Raw genomic sequence first — 20,583 nt, 5'->3', positions numbered from 1 at the left:
TACATGTTGGTTGTACAGCATGCTACAAAAGGAGGATGAAGGAAAATGACAGTGGAAGCAGAGGAAGTAAGAAGCTCGGAGGCACAAGGAGAGGGGCGGGTGGCAGAGAAATCAGCAAAGCAGTGACTCTCGAAGTGGGACGGTGGGAGTTTAAAAAAACATACTCAAATATCATATACACATTTCTATTTGGAAAACACAAAAGTACAACTGACTCTTGCAGTATAAACTACAAGAAATAAAACACAGCATCTGGGCTCCTAGGGATCTGCAGAAGCCTGGGGGACTGGCAACCAAGGGGGCACCCCGGAGAGGACCTAATGGTCCCCTCGCAGGCATGAGACTTGCACACTGAGTCAAGGGGAGTGCAAGTTCAATGGGCTGGGTACACGTGTTACACAGATACTGGTCTTCACTCAACTCGTAAGTCACTCACACTGTCAGTGAAGTTAGAGACAGAAAATAAGGAAAATAAATTCTCAGTGATGGGACTGGAACAGCAGCAATAAATCGAGCAGAGGCACAGGACTGAGCAGGATACAGGTCAAAAGCTCAGAAATAGCTGAGTTGGGCTTGGTTCACCAAAAGCAAATGAAATCAGGGAACAAAGACGACAATGGAAAACAAAGGCTCTCTGGGGTGAGAAGCCATCAACTTCTCGCTGTGACTGAACAAGAACTTCAAAATCCATTTCATCAGCTAAGAAGAAGAGCATGTCACATGATTCCTCCTGATGAATGGAACAAATGAACAAAGAACATCACCCAATGGAAGCTTGACCTCTGAGAACATGGGCCCAGAGGAACAATTCTCCAACAGAATAATCCTGCAATTTCATCCAAGGAGGAAAACTAATGAGGCTGTACCAAAGTCGAAGAATATAAACAAAGAATTTCTAGATGTTACATCTGAGAGCCCGCTAATGCATGGGTTCGTAAACAGGGACACGGGCTCTAGCGTGGAGTTGCAGGAACTCTCAATTTGCATACAAAATCATGTACACTTTCCTAGGGAGAGTGCCCATAGATTTTATCCAATTCTCAGAGAAGTCCATGACCTAAACAAGGTTAACAACCACTGCGCTAATATAAATGTGATTTCAAAATACTTACAAGTGATGTGTTGAAATGTCTATGTAAATACACACTTCCAGAGTGTACTAAGGATACCAGTTTCGCAAGATGTTTATTTGTGATAACCCCAAATCGTACTGTTCCTAGGTAATCTGAAACAGAAAATTTTCCTTTATTAAAGAAAAAGCCTATGCCTTAAAACAACCACAAAACCCAATGATCAAGTCTTGATGCATAAATCCCCAGAGCAAAGCTCTTTTTGGTCACCTAGCCTAGACAGGAAAGGAGGAGCTGGAGAAACGTCCTCCTGAAACAGACCTCACGTCTCCTCCTGAGGACCGTCCCTGACAGTCACCTGCATTGTGTCAGCCTGCGATGACCTGACCTCATCTCCTGCGACCCTGTGCCCCTCTCTCATTAGCCCCAGCACATGTGGTTCTGTCTGGACATTTCCATGGCCAGCTTGTCGTCATTCAGACCTCAGCTCCAACCCCACCTTCCCTAAGAAGCCTTCCCTGGCCACCCCGCCTCAATGCAACTACTCCAAGGATGAAGTCTGTAGGGGAAACTGGGGCGTCCCCTCCACTCGAGCACACTGTCTACCATTACTCTTTTTTTTTATAGCACTTACTAATACCTACATCATCTGGTTGATTTATTTTGATTTCTTTGGTCCAACTTCCTCTTAATTTCTGTGAAATTAGAAACCTTGTTCATTGCTATCCCCCCAACACCTACCGCAGTGCCTAGGCATCTAAGAGATCAATAAATACTGGTTAAATGAAAGAATCTAAAATGTACAAAAGAACTCACACAAATTAATAAGAAAAAGAAAGCAGTTAAAAATGAGCAAACCACACAAAAAATGTAAAAGGCTAATAATTACATGAAAGTACACTCCCTATTTCAGAGGAAAGCAAATTAAAACTAAGTATCTGGGGCGCCTGGGTGGCACAGCGGTTGAGCATCTGCCTTCGGCTCAGGGCGTGATCCCGGTGTTCTGGGATAGAGCCCCACATCAGGCTCCTCCGCTGGGAGCCTGCTTCTTCCTCTCCCACTCCCCCTGCTTGTGTTCCCTCTCTCGCTGGCTGTCTCTGTCAAATAAATAAATAAAATCTTAAAAAAAAAAAACAAAACTAAGTATCCCTCCTTACCCTCAAACTGCCCCAAATTTGAGACACAGGAAATACCAAGTATTGGTGACCAGCAGAGAAAGGACACTCTGAGACGATGCTGGTGGGACACGGAAAGTGGCAGCTACTCAGGACAGCACGGGGCTGTGCTGCTCACAATGAGACACAGGCAGAGGCTCCAGCCCCGGACCCCACAGCTGATCCACACCTGGGCGCTCAGGGTCACACATAAGGACAGTCACCAAAAAATACTCTACAGGTGTTCAAAACAATGGAGTGGGGCTATCTATACGAAATGAACACTTTTTTTTTGACACGTGAGTGAAAAATCAAGCTGAAGAAAGGTAAAGTATACCTTTTTATGTTTAAAAAAAAAAACCTCGCATCTTATAAAACAACATACATTTTTTTCCCTATAGGCACGTATGTTTCAAAAAGTATAAAGACTCTGAAAGGATAATAAAAACAGTTTTGTGTAGGGACAAAGGTCAAAGGGGACCTTATCCTTATGTATAAGCTTTCTTTTCTTTCCCTCAAGGAGTAGATGTAGTATTTGTGTGGTTAAAAACTGACTAAAATATCTGGTATTAAAGGCGAGTGGATAAGATGGTGTAGGAAAAGGTACACTCTTTCCTAGCCCTCTTCTGCTTTATTAGATGTTAAACAAGCTACCAGTCAAACTTTAAATGTAACCAGGTTATATCCAAGTAGCCAAAATATAAAAGTACGAAGGTACTGAACACACCGAGCTGCCGGCTTCATCACCCTCTCAGCAGCAGGGTCGCCCTGCTCCCGGAGGAGCGGCCCGCGGGGAGCAAGCAGGCGTGGCAACCCCTGACGCACGGCTGGACCACCTTTCACACAAATCGGATGAGTTTAAAATGGCACAAAACCAAAGAAACACAGGAAGGATAAGCCAGAAATGACAGAGATTGGTTATGTATGGGGGCTGGGGGGCAAGGAGAGGAAACGGAGTTGGGAGAACACGGGTGAGGCAGCCTGACCCTCCTCCTTCGGGGACACCTTTTCGTATGGGGACTCTAGGAGCCTCAGGGATGTTTCACACCCTTCACACGGTTACAAACAAAAATCATTAAACCAACCAAGATGTGAGGGAGCCCAATGTGGAACACAAGGACTAAAAAATAAATTTAACTATCACACCACGATGGAGGGGTGGGGAGAAAGAAGTGAGTAACCGGAACAGTATCTTGACTGAATACTGTAAAACTAAGGACAATGAGAGCCAGGCTTCTCATGGTGGGTGGAAGAGGTTATACATTAATAGAGGAAAGCTACACTCTGGTGTTAGATTGGAATCAGGGGGAATGAGTATAAACTTATGGCTTTTCTCACACACACACACACACACACACACACACACACACACACGTAACAGAACAAGAACTACAAACATACACATACTCATGGGTGTAAATACATGTCCTCGTTCTACCTGCTGAAAGGGCCTACAAGTCATGACACCTGATACCAAAGAGCACACCCAGCACCCCAGTGTTGGTTTCTAAATGCCCTTCTTCCAAGAAAGAAACCAGGGCTCCCTGGAGAGGAGGCTCATTCCAGAGCTGGGGCAAGGGAAGTACAAAAGGAGATGGGCACACCTTGCGTCACAATAAAGGATAGAGCGTGTTCAAAGGACAAAGGAGCCGACCCAAGATGCTCCTAATGGCGAAAGCCAGAGCTCTTTGAGCAACAAAATGGACAACGACCAGTGTTCTTGAAAAGTGTCAAGGGCATAGAAGACATGGGAAGACCGAGGAGTTGTCACCAGTTGGAGGAGACCAAGGAGAAAATAGAACTAAATATGATGTGGGAACCCAGATTGGATCCTGGAACAGAAAAGAAACATTAGTGAAGACACTGGCAAAATTCAAATAAGGTCTGTGGTTCAGTTACTGATACTGTACCAATGGTAATTTCTTAGTTTTGACCAAAGCACCGTCACAAATGGTTGGTTATATAACATCTTAACACTGGGGGAAGCGAGGTGAAGGGAAAAAATGGAGGAACTCCCTGTCCTACTTCTGCAACTTTTCTACAAGTATCAAATTAGCTCAAAATTTGAATTTTAAAAAATGGCATAACATGTAAGTTCAAATCCCAAAGCCGTCAGAAGAAAAAGCAGGATGTAAGAGAGGGTCAGAAGGCACCGCTCTCTAGAAGAAGGCTGAATCTTGGTGGACAGCCACAGCTAAAAAGAGAAGAGGAGAAGGAAAAGCAGCCAGTGAGGAAATGCACTTGGTAGTCGACCAATGTCACCAACGTGACTTATCAGAGCAGACAAATAAAAAGTGACAGCCTGATCCAAAAGTGGAAAGGGCCCATTCAAAAACTGTTTAACTGCATAAAGAATGGACAGCCTGCCTGCACACAGCAGATTCAAACATGCCCAAACATACCACAATTTTAAAACTCCTTTTTTCACATACAGAGTTATCTACGAAATTCACACATCTATTTTAAGTTCCTGCATATAGCGGAAATCTTGCTAGAAGAAGCCGCTTAAATTTGTACTGTCATGTGTGCAAGGAGTCCTTGAATTAGCAGAGGAAGTTTACAGGGTAAGAAAAACACAAAAGGGGGGAGGGCTCCAAGATGGTGGAGTAGGAGACCTAAATTTCGTCTGGTCCCAGGAATTCAGCTAGATAGTTATCAAACCATTCTGAACACCTGCGAACTCAACAGGAGATCGAAGAATAGAATAGCAGCAACTCTATGAACAGAAAAACGACCACTTTCTGGAAGGTAGGCTATATGGAGAAGTGAATCTGAGGCGATATATGGGAAGACAGACCGCGGGGGGAGGGAGCCGCCATCAGCCAGCTACTGGCAAGTGCTAGAGCCGCGGAGCACAAAATTGGAACTCTGAGAAGTCTGCTCCGGTGAGGGACTTCGCTCCAGTGCCTAAGTGGGCGTGGAATCCTCGCTGGGACAGTGCGGTCTCAGGACCCTTAGGGGTCACAGGAAGACCAGGGCTGCTTGAGTGCAGCAGAGCTCCCAGGTATCGGAGCGGGGAAGCCGGCTGCAAAGACTGAGCCAAGGAGTGGGCTCTCAGCTCGGGGTGGCCATAAACCGTGATCCAAGGCACAGTCGGGCCACTGCTCTTGGAGCCAGGGCCCAACAAGCTGCAGATCTGGGTAGAGCCCCTTCCTCCCCCGGGAGGAGCAGCATGGGAACATGCCACAGGAATCTGCGGGGTTTGGAGACTCCAAATGGGAGACGCCAGAGACAGAAATGCTCGGTCACAGGCCTGGTGAGCACGCAGTGTGGCCGGAGCCCAGGGAGACAGCGATTAACTGCTTTTCTCTGAGGGCACACTGAGGAGTGGGCCCCAAGCTCTCGGCTCCAGCTCTGCGCGGGAGATTGGGAGGCCACCATTATCATTCTCATCCTCTAGAGCTGCACGGAAAACCTTCAGGAAACGAAAGCCACAGACAGCAAACCCGAGCAGATGACTTAGCCTGGCCCCCTGGCAAGGGTGGTGCAATCCTGCCCGACAAAGACACCTGAGAATCACTGCAACAGGCCCCTCCCCCAGAAGATCAGCAAGAACATCCAGCGAAGACCAAGTTTACCGATCAATGAGAACCACAAAACTCCAGCGCGAGGGGAATACAGCACCTAGAATTCATGGCTTTTTCCCCACGATTCCTTAGTCTTTCAAAGTTAATTTTTTAAATTTTTTAATTTTTTTTTTTATTTTTCTTCTTTCCTTTTTCAACCAACTTCTTATCAATTCCTTTTTTAATTTTTAATTTTCATTTTTACAGTTATATTCTATCCCTTCATTGCATTTGACCTTATTTTTTGTGTATATATATAAGTTTTTCTTTTTTTAAAATTTTGGGATGCAGATTCTTCTAACAGACCAAAATATACCCAAAATCTAGTGTGTGGCTCTGTTTTAGTCACCAGCCTGATCATATTCTTCTTTTTTTCTCTCCCCCCCCCCAATTTTGGGTCTCTTCTGATTTGTTTGGTGTATATTTTTCTGGGGTCATTGTTACCCTTTTAGCATTTTTTTCTCTCGTTCATCTGTTCTTCTCTGGACAAAATGACAAAACAGAAAAACTCACCTCAAAAAAAAGAACAAGAGGCAGTACTGACTGCCAGGGACCTAATCAACATGGACATTAGTAAGATGTCGGAATTAGAGTACAGAATAACGATTATAAAGATACTAGCTGGGCTTGAAAAAAACCACAGAAGATACTAGAGAAACCCTTTCTGAAGAAATAAAATCTAACCAAGTAGAAAGCAAAAAGCCTACTAATGAGGTATAATAAAAAATGGAGGCTCTAACTGCTAGGATAAATGAGGCAGAAGAGTGAATTAGTGATATAGAAGACAAAATTGATGGAGAATAAAGAAGCTAAGAAAAAGAGAGATAAACAACTATTGGATAACAAGGGGAAAATTCGAGAGGTAAGTTATACCATAAAGCGAAACAATACTAGAATAATTGGGATCCCAAAAGAAGAAGGGGGGGGGGGCAGAAGGTATATTGGAGCAAATTATAGCAGAGAACTTCCCTAATTTGGGGAAGAAAACATGCATCAAAATCCAGGAGGCACAGAGAATCCCCCTCAAAATCAATAAAAATAGGTCAACACCCCGACATCTAACAGTAAAACTTACAAATCTCAGAGACAAAGAGAAAATCCTGAAAGCAGCTGGGGGAGGAGGGGAGAGGTCTGTAACCTACAATGGTAGAAACATTAGATTGGCAGCAGACCAATCCACAGAGACCTGGCAGGCCAGAAAGGACTGGCATGATGTATTCAGGGTACTAAATGAGAAAAATATGCAGACAAGAATACTATATCCAGCTAGGCTGTCAGTGAAGATAGGAGGAGATATAAAAAGCTTCCAGAACAAACAGAAACTAAAAGAATTTGTGATCACCAAATGAGCCCTACAAGAAATATTGAAAGGGGTCCTCTAAGCAAAGAGCCTAAAAGTAACACAGACCAGAAAGGAACAGAGACAATACACAGTAAGAGTCACCTTACAGGCAATACAATGGCACTAAATTCCTATCTTTCAATAGTTACCCTGAATGTAAATGGGCTAAATGCCCCAATCAAAAGACACAGGGTATGAGATTGGATAAAAAAACAAGACCCATCAATATGCTCTCTGCAAGAGACTCATTTTAGACCCAAAGACCCCTCCAGATTTAAAGTGGGGGGGGGGGGAACCATTTACCATGCTAATGGACATCAAAAGAAAGCTGGGATGGCAATCCTTATAGCAAATTAGATTTTAAACCAAAGACTATAATAAGAGATGCGGAAAGACACTGTATCATACTTAAAGGGTCTATCCAACAAGAAGATCTTACAATTGTAAATATTTATGCCTCTAACATGGGAACAGCCAATTACATAAGCCAATTAATTACAAAATCAAAGAAACACGTCAACAATAATACAATAACAGTACAGGACTTTAACAGCCCCCTCACTGCAATGGACAGATCATCTAAGCAAAAGATCAACAAGGAAATAAGGGCTTTAAATGACGCACTGGATCAGATGGACTTCACAGATATATTCAGAGCATTCGATCCCAAAGCAATATAATGCACATTCTTCTCGAGTGTACATAGAACATTCTCCAGAATAGGTCACACCCTGGGTCTCAACCAGTACCAAAAGACTGGGATCATTCCCTGAATATTTTCAGACTACAATGCTTTGAACTCGAACTCAATCACAGGAGGAAGGTTGGAAAGAACTCAAATTCATGTAGGCTAAAGAGCATCCTACTAAAGAACAAATCTAATTTCCTGTCAACCAGGAAATTAAAGAATTTTAAAAATGCAAGGAAATAAATGAAAATGAAAACACAACTGTTCAAAATCTTTGGGATGCAGTAAAGGCGGTCCTAAGAGGATAGCAATACAAGTCTTTCTCAAGAAACAAGAAAGTCCTCAAATACATAACCTAACCCTACATCTAAAGGAGCTGGAGAAAGAACAGCAAATAAAGCCTAAACCCAGCAGGAGAAGAGAAATAATAAAGATCAGAGCACAAATCAATGAAATAGAAACCAAAAGAACAGCAGAACAGATCAACGAAACTAGGAGCTGGTTCTTTGAAAAAGTTAATAAAATTGATAAATCCCTGGCCAGACCTAACAAAAAAAAAAGGAGAAAGAACCCAAATAAATAAAACCATGAATGAAAAAGGAGAGATCACAACCAACACCAAAGAAATACAAACAATTTTAAGAACATATTATGAGCAACTACATGCCAACAACTTGGACAACCTGGAAGAAATGGATGCATTCCTAGAGATGTATAAACTACCAAACCTGAAACAGGAAGAAATAGAAAACCTGAACAGACCCATAACCAGCAAGGAAATTGAAGCAGTAATCAAAAATCTCCCAAAAAGAGCCCAGGGCCAGATGGCTTCCCAAGGGAATTCTACCAAACATTTAAAGAAGAATTAATGCCTAGTCTTCTGAAGCTTAACAAAAAATAGAAATGCAAGGAAAACTTCCAAACTCATTTTATGAGGCCAATATTACCTTCATTCAAAACCAAACAAAAACCCCATCAAAAAGGAGAATTATAGACCAATATCCCTGACAAACATGGATATAAAAATTCTCACCAAAATACTAGCTAATAGGATCCAATAGTACATTAAAAGGATTATTCATCACGACCAAGTGGGATTTATTTCCGGGCTGCAAGGTTGGTTCAACATCTGCAAATCAATCAATGTGATATACTACATTAATAAAAGAAAGGACAAGAACCATATGATACTCTCAATAGATACAGAATAAACATTTGATAGCATCCTTTCTTGATTGAAACTCTTTACAGTGTAAGGATAGAGGGTACATACCTCAATATCATAAAAGCCATCTATGAAAAACCCACAGTGAATATCATTCTCAATAATGAAAAACTGACAGCTTTTCCCCTCAGGTCAGGAACACGGCAGGGATGTCCACTATCACCACTGCTATTCAACACAGTACTGGAAGTCCTAGCCTCAGCAATCAGACAACAAAAAGAAATAAAAGGCATCCAAATCTGCAAAGAAGTAGTCAAACTCTCACTCTTTGCAGATGATATGATACTTTATGTGGAAAACCCACAAGATGCCACCCCAAAACTGCTAGAACTCATAGAGGAATTCAGTAAAGTGGCAGGATATAAAATCAATGCACAGAAATCAGTTGCATTTCTATACACCAACAACAGGACAGAAAAAAGAGAAATTAAGGAGTTGATCCCATTTATAATTGCACTCAAACCCATAAGATACCTAGGAATAAATCTAACCAAAGAGGCAAAGGATCTGTACTCAGGAAACCATAGAATACTCATGAAAGAAACTGAGGAAGACACAAAGAAATGGAAAAACGTTCCATGCTCATGGATGGGAAGAAGAAATATTGTTAAAATGTCTATGCTACCTAGAGCAATCTACACATTTAATGCAATCCCTATCAAAATACCATCAACTTTTTTCACAGAAATGGAACAAATAATCCTAAAATTTGGATGGAACCAAAAAGACCCCAAATAGCCAGAGGAATGTTGCAAAGAAAAGCAAAGCTGGTGGCATCGCAATTCTGGACTTCAAGCTCTATTAGAAAGCTGTAATCATCAAGACAGTATGGTAATGGCACAAAAACAGACACACAGATCAATGGAACAGAACAGAGAACCCAAAAATGGACCCTCAACTCTGTGGTCAACTAATTTTCAACAAAGCAGGAAAGAATGTACAATGGAAAAAAGACAGTCTCTTCAACAAATGGTGTTGGGAAAATTGGACGGCCACATGCAGAAGAATGAAACTGGACCATTTCCTTACACCACACATAAAAACAGACCCAAAATGGATGAAAGACCTAAATGTGAGACAGGATTCCATCAAAATCCTTGAGGAGAACACAGGCAGCAACTTCTTTGACCTCGGCCACAGCAACTTCTTCCTAGACACAACACCAATGGCAAGGGAAGCAAGGGCAAAACGAACTACTGGGACTTCATCAAGATAAAAAGCTTTTGCACAGCAAAGGAAACAGTCAACAAAACCAAAAGACAACCAACAGAATGGGAGCAGATATTTGCAAAGGACATATCAGGTAAAGGGCTAGTATCCAAGATCTATAAAGAACTTACCAAACTCAACACCCAAGGAACAAATAATCCAATCAAGAAATGGGCAGAAGGCATGAACAGACACTTCTGTAAAGAAGACATCCAAATGGCCAACAGACACATGAAAAAGCACTTGGAATCAGGGAAATACAAATCAAAACCACAATGAGATATCACCTCACACCAGTCAGAATGGCTAAAATTAACAAGTCAGGAAATGACAGATGTTGGCAAGGATGTGAAGGAAGGAGAACCCTCCTACAGTGTTGGTGGGAACGCAAGCTGGTGCAGCCACTCTGGAAAACAGTAGGGAGGTTTCTCAAAAAGTTGAAAATAGGGCTACCTTACAACCCAGCAATTTGCACTACTGGGTATTAACCCCAAAGACACAAATGTAGTGATCTGAAGGGGCACATGTACCCCAAGGTTTACAGCAGCAATGTCCACAAAAGCCGAACTATGGAAAGAGCCTAGAAGTCCATGGACAGATGAATGGATAAAGAAGATGTGTATATATACAATGGAATATCATGCAGTGATCAAAAAGTGAAATCTTGCCATTTGCAACAATGTGGCTGAAACTAGAGGTATTATGCTAAGCAAAATAAGTCAATCAGAGAAAGACAATTATCACATGATCTTGCTGATAATTTGGAATTTGAGACACAAGGCAGAGGATCATGGGGGAAGGGAAGAAAAAATGAAATGGGATGAAACCAGAGAGGGAGACAAACCATAAGAGACTTTTAATCTTAGGAAACAAACTCAGGGTTGCTGGAGTGGAGGAGGGTGAGAGGGATGGGGTGGCTGGGTGATGGACGCTGGGGAGGGTGATCTAAAATAAGAAAAAAAAATTTTTTTGGAAAATCTACTAAAGCTGACCATGTGCATGCCTATTATCCAGCAATTACACTCCTAGATATTTGTTTAACTAAAAGGCATCCATATATTCACCCAAAGATACGTTTTTGTGACGTTCTAGGAACTATGCATAAAAGCCAAAAACTCAAAACTACACAAATGTCTATCAATAGTAAAACATACAGATAAACTGGAGTATACTTCAATGCTGGAATACTATACAGCAACGAGAATGACTAATCTTAAAACTACATGCACCAATATGGATGAATCATAAACACTTAAGTTTCAGGCGCCTGGGTGGCTCAGTTGGTTAAGCCTCTGAGTCTTGATTTTGGCTCAGGTCATAATCTTGGGGTCTTGGGATCGAGCCCTGTTTTGGGCTCCATGCTCAGCAAGAGTCTGCTTGGGATTCTCTCTCTCCCTCCCCCTCTGCCCCCCACCCTAAATAAATAAATATTTTAAAAAAGAAATACATAAGGTTGAATGACATAAAAAAATATATGATTTCACTTCTTAAATATATATACACAAAATTAGTCTGTGCAGTTACTTTGGATCTATGTGACGAGAGGGAACATAAAAAAAGTCTTCTGATTGCTGATGTTCTGTTTCTTGATTTAAGGGCAGGCTAAGGCTACATGGGTGTTTTTTGTTTGGAAAATTAATGGTCCTCTATGCTTTAAATATGTGCATGTTTCTGTGTGTATGTTATATTTTAGTAAACACTTCTCACTTCCACATCCAGAACATTCTCTGTTAAGCAGGGCTCCAAGGCTTTCTATAGTAGGGGTCTCTGTTATTTCCAAAATGAATAATTTTGTCCTAAAAGTAATGAAGCTTCGATATTTTAATTAAGGACTCTGAATTGAATTAAAAATAAATTTGGAATAATGCTTTTCCCTCCCCCAGCAAAATAAGATCCAACAACGATATATATGATCCTGTTCAATTAATTTTTAAAAAATATCTCAGTAAACTCTTCTTAGCCAGGTAACTGGCCAGTTTCAAGTCTCTATTAACCATCTAGTAAAAGGTGTCACAACAACAACTGCAAGATGTACCAAGACCAGGAAAGAACATCTGGGTAAAAGCTGTAGTTACTAACCAATTTCTGTAGCTGGTCAGACAGGAAACTAAGGAGGTCCAGTTGACCCCAGCATGAAGACTGGCCTATTGGCCATTTGCTACATAAGGTGCTGAGCCCCTGGTTCTCGGTCTCTCCGCTACAAGGCAGCACACCGCACATATAGCCACCATCTCGGCCCACGGCACCACGTCACTGTTTGTGAGCTCTGAATAATAAATGACCTTGCTTTGATCCATTAATCTTGTCTACTCCCAGTACTTCCGCAGGTTTACCCCTTACTATCTTTGAGGTTGGGGTTCTTCTCTGCCGCTGACAGAAAGCTCCACCCCTGCTTCCCACACTCACCCAGGTATATAGCTTCTGCTGACCTTCCCATACCTTCCATACACGACCGTCACTGTTCACCTCGTGGCCACCACCAAAGGCGCACCCAGGACGCAAGAATCTGAAATTTGGTTTCTACTCAGATGCACCTGGCTCATTGCAATCTTTCTGGTTTACATCAAGATTTTTGTTTGGGGGCTTTTGCATAACATTTTAATATCAGACTTCTTTTGCTTAAAACCACTTGCCTGAACTTAAAACTAACTTTAAAATGGAGGAACTCCCTGTCCTAGTTTAATTTTAAAACTAAAACTTTGGTTTAGTATTAGGGTAAAGCACCCACATACTGAGGTAAAATCAACTACCGCGGGGAGGCAAAATGTTAAAATTCTCAAACATTCCAGAAAGAATAACAATAGTTTCTTCTGTTAGGAAAGAGAATAGATTTTCAACTGTTTTAAAATTAATAATAGGGGTGCCTGGGTGGCTGAGTCAGTTGACTAACTCTTTATTTAGGCTCAGGTCATGAGATTAAGCCCCGAGTTAGGTTCCACAATCGCCATGGTGTCTGCTTAAGAATCTCTCTCCCTCTCCCTCTGCCCCTCCCTCTCACCCCCCTCACACACGTGTGCATGTGCTCTCTTGAGCTCTTTCTCAAAATAATAATAATAATAATAATAATAATAAATTTGCCTGAAGCAAAGTTACACAACTCACACTCATCCACTAACAGATAACCAGGAACATGAATCTGGAACCATTTAACTCAGGGATGTGCTTGCAGGATACTCAATAACTCAAGAAAAAATTGCTTTACACTGGGACACTTGGAAAATGAGGCCCATGTCCAGAACTGCATGGTCCTATATGGTAGCCACTACCAACATACTGCTAATGAGCACTTTAAATGTGAGTGAGGGGGGCGCCTGCATGGCTCAGTCGTTATGCATCTGCCTTCAGCCCAGGTCCTGATCCCAGGGGCCTAAGATGAAGCCTCGCATCAGCCTCCCAGCTCAGTGGGGGAGTCTGCTTCTCCCTCTGTCCCTCCCCCTCCTCGTACTCCCTCAAATAAATAAAATCTTTAAATAAATAAATAAATAAATGTGAGTGAGGGACTAGATTTTTATCTTTCATTTTAATTGACTTAACTTAAAAGTGATATTCAACTAAGTCACTGTAAAACTTTTAAGTAAATCTTTTTTTCCACCATAATTTTTATGTAATCTAAATATAAATTACGTATTTCCAATGAAACTTCAACGTCTGATTGAGATGTGCTGTTAAGTGTGAAAGTATAAAATTTCAAAAAAAAATATATATATATAATATCAACAGTTTTTATACCGATTGCATGTTAAAATGGTAATAATTTGGATACACTGGGTTAAATGTATTATTTTATATACATAAGTTATTTTTACCAACTTCTTAACTTTTAATGCAGCCAGCAGAAAATTTTAAAATACCTACGTGACCCAAGTGTGCTTTAGAGTTCCCTTGGTTTTGATTCTGTGCTAGAGCAATGTCTATTCTTTTCCTCTGCATTGAAAGGACTATTTATCCTTTTAAATGTATTCAAAAAGTCAGCACATTCTATTAAAGCATATGAATGATCCAGAATATTCCTTTAAAATTTTATCTTCTAATTGAAGAACTCCAGTTAGTGATGGTTATTTAATTGTATATTTAAAAAAATAAAAAAAATAAAAAATACCTATGTGGTTCAAGTTATATTTCTATTGGACTATGCCAGGGTGGTAATTGTGAAAAAGGAAGATTCACGTAAACTCGGTAAGAAACTTAGGCTTAGATAATAAATATATTAGCCAGTAAGTCTTAATAACGGTCCATCATCTGGGAAGGACTCCGAAGAAAGTATTTCTTGCATTTTTTTCCCCACGAAAACCTCTCCAACAGCAGAGGATGACTATTTTTATTTTTTAAAGTGTGTATCTCTCCTCAGAAAGGAAAAGGTGGGTCTCTAGACCTTGTGACTTTAAGTGTAAACTGCTGAGCTTCTGAAATTAATTCTCTCTCTGAGGCCCAGAGCTAACAGCGCTTGGTGTACTGCAAAGTCAGGCACCCAAGGATACACTGAAAGAATGAAGAGAAACGCTGGAGCTGAGCAGTGCGGAAATTTTTTATCAGGACTGGCCGTGTGCTATCCAGGAGACATCTATGTGAGCTAATCTCTCAGGGATCATGGAACAAAATGGAATTTCAGGTCAAGAAAAATACTCCTGAGGAGAACTGCTAATAAATAAAGCATGATATTTCAAAACTAAATACCACTGGATTAAGTCATGTGGCTTTTAATCAGCATGGCTAAGAAGTCACTGACTCCCTGGGAAAACTTCTTTCGCTTCTTTACTCTGGGAAGTAGTGACGTTTCCAAAAAGCAAATCTGCATCGTGGTGCCTTCCACCCTGGAAACAATCCTCATTTTACTCTATACGCTGCCAGTTTTATATACAACTGCTTTCCCACTCTTCTTTCCAAGGTTTTAGACAAGGCAGAAAAAGGGAAACAATCGGATTATATAAAAAGGGTAACAACCCCCATGTCATGTTACTTAGCAGTTACGTAGTGATTCATAATTATTCAGTGGATGACTTCCCACATTTCCAATAATACATTCATCCAAATGAAAAAAACCTTCAATGTAACAGACTACAGAAATGTTTGTTTCCAACATATGAACTATAGCAAGTACTTGCATTTTGTCACTAGAACTATGACTCTGAGCTTTGTATATTTTCAAAATTCTTAATATAAAGCACAAAGCAATTATCCAGAAAATTCTCTGGCATTTGGGAACCACAGAGACAACATGCACACTCTGATGCTTGCCACAACACAGCTAAATGCTAAGTAAACACAGAACTCCTTCCCTGGGACTTCTAATTTCTTGTGAATCAGGGAGGAGAGAAATGTAGTTCCAAATACATTGTTTTAGGGGAACACCAACTACAGAGCTAAATACGCACTGTCACATACACTAACACAACAGCAACACCCTCACACCAGCCGTTATTTCACCAAAGCACATTATTAAAATGATCAAGTACTTCTCTTGTACATATTTCAATTAAATTCCTTTTTGTTTTTACACCTTCAGGGAAGGAAAGACTTCACAAAAGAAACCCATCCGCTTACAAATCCCTCCTCCATCCCCATTTAAGGCTGCCCTTGGGGTCTAGCACAAGGGTCACACATTATTTTTTTCTTGCAAACAACCCTTTACAGATATAAAAGCAGTTCTTAGCTCCCAGCCCTACAAAAACAGGCCAAGGGCCAGTGAATTTTCAAGCTGAAGTGTCTTTTAGAGGTGACCAGGGCACAGCTCCCTTATTGTACAGAGAACCTGAAGACCAGTTGGAAGGGGTCACTGGGTAGGCCATGGTCACATAGGACACCGGCTACTAAGATGACTTATTAAGAGACTCAGTCGGGGCCTATGGGAATCTCTTGTTAGGAAGATACTAATAAAGTTCAGGGGAAAACTAGAAAACAATGCTAGTTGCTAAGTGGGAGCATAGCCAACTCGCGCAGCAGGAGTTCCAGGAAGGGAGCTGGTGGTATGGAAATCTCCATTTGATGTCCATAATGTGCCAGACATTATGCTAGCGAGGCAATATTTAAAAATACCACAAGGACTTCAGCTAGGCTTTGAAAAATTAGGGAGGTGGATATAACTAGGGAAAGGCATTCTAGTGAAAGCAGTATCATGGGCAAAGGCCAGGAGGCAGGAATCAACATACCGTGGCCCCTGCCTCATCCCAGGAGAGCACAACAGTAAATGGGAGTAACGTGGTCCTGGGTTCCTATCTCAGCTCCTCATTTACTGGTATGCAACTGTACTCCTGTGCCACCTCTGCTGTTACAATCACCCCAAATGTCATAGACTGAAAAGACGTATATTGATCTCACAGTTCTGGAGCTCAGAAGTCCGCAACAGGCCTCAGCGGGCTAAATCAAGGCATCGATAGGGCAACAGCCTCCCTCTGGAGGCTCTCGGGGAGAACCCATCTCCTTGCCGTTGCCAGCCTCCACAGGCCGCCTGTGCTCCTTGGCTTGTGGCCCCTCCCACCTTCAAACATAGCAAGGGCTGGACAAGTCGTTCTCAAATTGCGTCACTTTGACACTGTTCTTTGCCTCTCAATTCCAATTTTAAGGATCCTCCTGAAGACAGTGGGCCCACTCAGATAATCCAGGATAATCTACCGTTCTCAAGGTCGGCTGATCAGCAACCCAATTCCAAGTGCAACCTCAATTCTGCCTTGCCATGAAACACACCATATTCATAGGTTCTGGTGATTAGAACGCAGGCATCTCTGGGGAGCCACCATTCTGCCCACCACGTTGACCCCAAGTCAGCTGACAGCCTCCTCAGAGTCTCTTTGCTCACCAGAGACACTCACGATGACATATGCACAGTTCCTACTTCAAAGAGTGAAGACTGGATCATCCACATAAAGGGCTTGACTAGCGGAAGGACTCGGCCTAGTATCAGCTTATCATACTCAACTTTACATAAAAAGTGGTCAAGTAGAGACCAGAACTGGGTTTGCCTGCACTGAGTTGTTTCACTATAAGCTTGTGACTTTATTACAGAAGCTGATCCCTGAGAGTTTTTCAGGATTTTAATGTTTTTGGTTCTTTGTCTGAAGTCTTATCTTAGCTTCAAAAACACCAAACAAAGCATAAACCTTGAAGATATAGGATACACACACACACCCTAAAAAGGACAATCTTCCAAAAGCAGAAAATATCACAAAACGGAAAATGAAGATGGTGCTATTTTTAAAATACACAGGTTCAAGGAATCAAAATATCTATAAATGACTACATTTGGTTCTGAGCTTCCTGCATACCTTTTGCTTTCCCCAGGCCCTCTCTATCTTCTCTCCAGTTCCTTACACAACTACCTGAAGGTTGACACCTCATTCTCCTGGGAAACCCTCCCCACCCCAACACCACCTCCTCTGAGCTATCCGTGATCTGATGTGGGTGTCCCACCTCCATGCTCCAACAACCTGTCATAAACCTGCTCCAGACTCACATTGTAGGCTAGCCCACCTGTGTGCCACACTATCCAGTGCTTCTACATGGTGGGGAACTAAGTTCTATTCATCTTTATAGTTGGAGCACATAATAGATTCTCAAATGTTTGTTGAATTAATAAGTCATGCTTCTGAATCTAACTTAAAGTGTGGGGAGGTCTGCCTTTGGCCTTAATTCTTACCTAGCAGCATTTACAAGGCTTAAGAGATAAGTCATAGGGGGAATAAAAGCATCTCCTGCGAAACATGACGACATCCTTGCTAAAATGACAGCAACATCACAAAAAAGTCAGTTTTAGGCACAGGAACAAGAAATATGGGATTTCTAACATACTTACTCTAATGTGCATTAATCAGTACCCAGAGGACCTCAGAACTCAAGGAGACAGTTAGGAAAAGATTTTCCTCTAGGAGTACAGAGACAATTAATGAGATTATCCAAGAAAAAACAAGTAACCCTAGAACCTGTTTCATTCACGGAGAACAGTTAAACCCAACGCCTGATCCAAACACTCAAGAGTTACACCCAGGAACCCAAGAAAAAAAGCAATCTCAGAATCAACCTTGCCTAAGAAATCAGTCCCTTGTTTTCTCAATACCTTTAAGAATGTCACTCACAGAGTAAGAAAATCCTCCCCTCTGGACTTCTTGATGTTACATAAAATTTCACAATCTAACAGAAAAGTGCTCTAAAAGAAGCTTTATTCATGAATAAGGATATGAAGGACAGCTCTTTGTCTGAGTGAGTCGTGGCTCAATTGTACCAGCAAACACAGCTCCGCTGGATGCCACCTGGTGGAGGAGAAGGGCCCTACACTGGAATTAGCAGTTCGTCCTCTAACGCAATTCCTCTTTAAGAAATTCATTACAACAGTAGTTCCCAAAGGGTGTTCCTCAGAAAACGAATGCCACAAGGGTCCCCAGTCAACTAAATTTAGGAATTCCTAACGGTGGCAGAAGAAGTAGAAACGACATCCTTAGTTAATGGTTTAGTGTATTTTCAAGGTAACATTTAAGTACCATGTGAATTTCAGTTCAGTTCATTAGGATTCCAGTGTCAGGGGACAGTGAAAAGCCAGTGGAAAGACAGAGAAAGAAGAATGCATCAGGCAGGGGCTCATGCAGTCCTGTCGTGAGCGATGCCTACACTCGGGTCTGAAGAACCCGAAAGGCCAGGCATGAGGAGATGTGGTGGTGGGAAGGGATCCAAAGTGACTTAACATCTCATTGCTTCAATCACTCTCACTTGAGCAATTTCAAGGTCAAGTACCCTTTATTATAGTCATTCATTCAACCTTTTAGCAACAACACTGGTCAAGGTGGGTGTTGAAGCTGGAGGAGCAAGAGGACAAAACTCTGGCCTCAAGGTACTCATCAAAATATTATCTGAACAAAGCAGTTCATATCCTGGTGGGAAAGGTACACAGTCATTTCCACAGTGAGAACACCATTCCATACAAACAGAAGGTACAAAGGAAAGCCTATGTCCACTGGTCAGTCAGGTTATACAATACCTTGTGTAGACACTTTTAAGAAAACATACACAATACTCATTTTAAGCACTTTCAGCCAGGTGGCTTTCTAATTAAGCTACTACAGACATGAAGACAATTACCGTATTCACAAAGTATTGGACACACGATGTAGCCATACAAAATAAGTACTTACTCTTCTCTCCACCCACTTCAATTTTACAGATACATAAACTCAAACAAAGAGGAGTTAAATATTTTGTTCAAGTTTATAGATCCTGTCCTTGGCAGACAAAGGGTACGGACTAGGCATGCCATCTCCCAGACCACTGCTTCCCTCCCTGGCCAGCACTGCGTCCCTCCTGTAGGCCAAATGAAAAAAAGAACTGAGGGGCGCCCGGGTGGCACAGTGGTTAAGCGTCTGCCTTCGGCTCAGGGCGTGATCCAGCGTTATGGGATGGAGCCCCACATCAGGCTCCTCCACTATGAGCCTGCTTCTTCCTCTCCCACTCCCCCTGCTTGTGTTCCCTCTCTCGCTGGCTGTCTCTATCTCTGTCAAATAAATAAATAAAATCTTTTAAAAAAAAAAAAACTGGCTGCAAATTTTCTCTTTTCAAAAAGTCACTGAATCATGGGCACCTGCGTGGCTCCGTCAGTTAAGTAACTACCTTCGGCTCATGTCATGATCCCAGTGTCATGAGAGTGAGTCCTGCATCGGGCTCTCTGCTCAGCAGGGAGCCTGTTTCTCCCTCTCCCTCTGCTCCTCCCCCCACTTATGTTTTCTTTCTCTCTTTCACTCACTCTCTCTCAAATAAATAAATGATAAATCTTTTTTTAAAAGTCACTGAATCATAGAAGAATATAACATTTTACCAGAACACACTTTTATAGCAAATTATGAAATAATCATAAGATGGTGAAAAATCCAGTAAGCAACTTAAAAACATTGATCCCTCTACCAAATTTTCTTTAGGCAAAGGAAGAAAGCCTGCCTGCCAAGATCAAAAGTGAAAAGGTCCAAAGAGGCTCTGCAGTCTGGGGAGAGTGGAGAACTACAAGAGACTGGTTTCCCTCCCAGTCCTGAAACACACAGACCGCTGGCCCACAATTAATCATTCAGCACTTTGAAATGATTCAACATTAATGTGGAATGTGTAAGACCTGTTATGAAAAATTAAAAGGTTTGAATAAATGAATAACCATGCTGTGATCCTAGAAAGGGAGCCAAAATGTTAGGAAGAACTACAATTACAACAAAATCCAGCCAAACGCACAGGTGGATAAAAAAGAAGATTCCACAGGATACAAGAACCAGAGGAAGCAAAGTCCAGACTTTTCCAGGTAATAACTCACAAAGCAAGAAATGAAATTATATTTACTCATACAAAAAGAGGCATTTAGACTAAGAG

The 20,583-nt window shown here is 41.7% G+C and overlaps 1 protein-coding gene and 1 non-coding gene across 4 annotated transcripts in view; one reads left to right on the top strand and one right to left on the bottom strand.

Annotated features, from left to right (window-relative positions):
• The window catches only part of TXNDC11 (thioredoxin domain containing 11), a 64,733-nt gene that overhangs the window by 18,310 nt on the left and 25,840 nt on the right, over window positions 1–20,583 (bottom strand). For all 3 annotated transcript variants that reach the window (XM_045784351.2, XM_045784352.2, XM_045784353.2), the window contains one exon: window positions 1,113–1,225. In XM_045784351.2, the coding sequence (XP_045640307.1) occupies window positions 1,113–1,225 (113 nt within the window). The remainder of the gene's footprint in view (window positions 1–1,112; window positions 1,226–20,583) is intronic.
• On the top strand, window positions 14,104–14,233 carry LOC123783829 (small nucleolar RNA SNORA22). The gene has a single exon (XR_006777308.1). It is a non-coding gene; the product is annotated as a small nucleolar RNA SNORA22 (small nucleolar RNA).

Source organism: Ursus americanus, chromosome 2 (genome assembly GCF_024610735.1).
Source record: "Ursus americanus isolate L20-20 chromosome 2, mUrsAme1.1.p, whole genome shotgun sequence".
In the NCBI taxonomy this organism is placed as follows: domain Eukaryota; kingdom Metazoa; phylum Chordata; class Mammalia; order Carnivora; family Ursidae; genus Ursus; species Ursus americanus.
The sequence above is the reverse complement of the archived record's forward strand: the minus strand, read 5'-3'. Positions and strand labels throughout refer to the sequence as shown.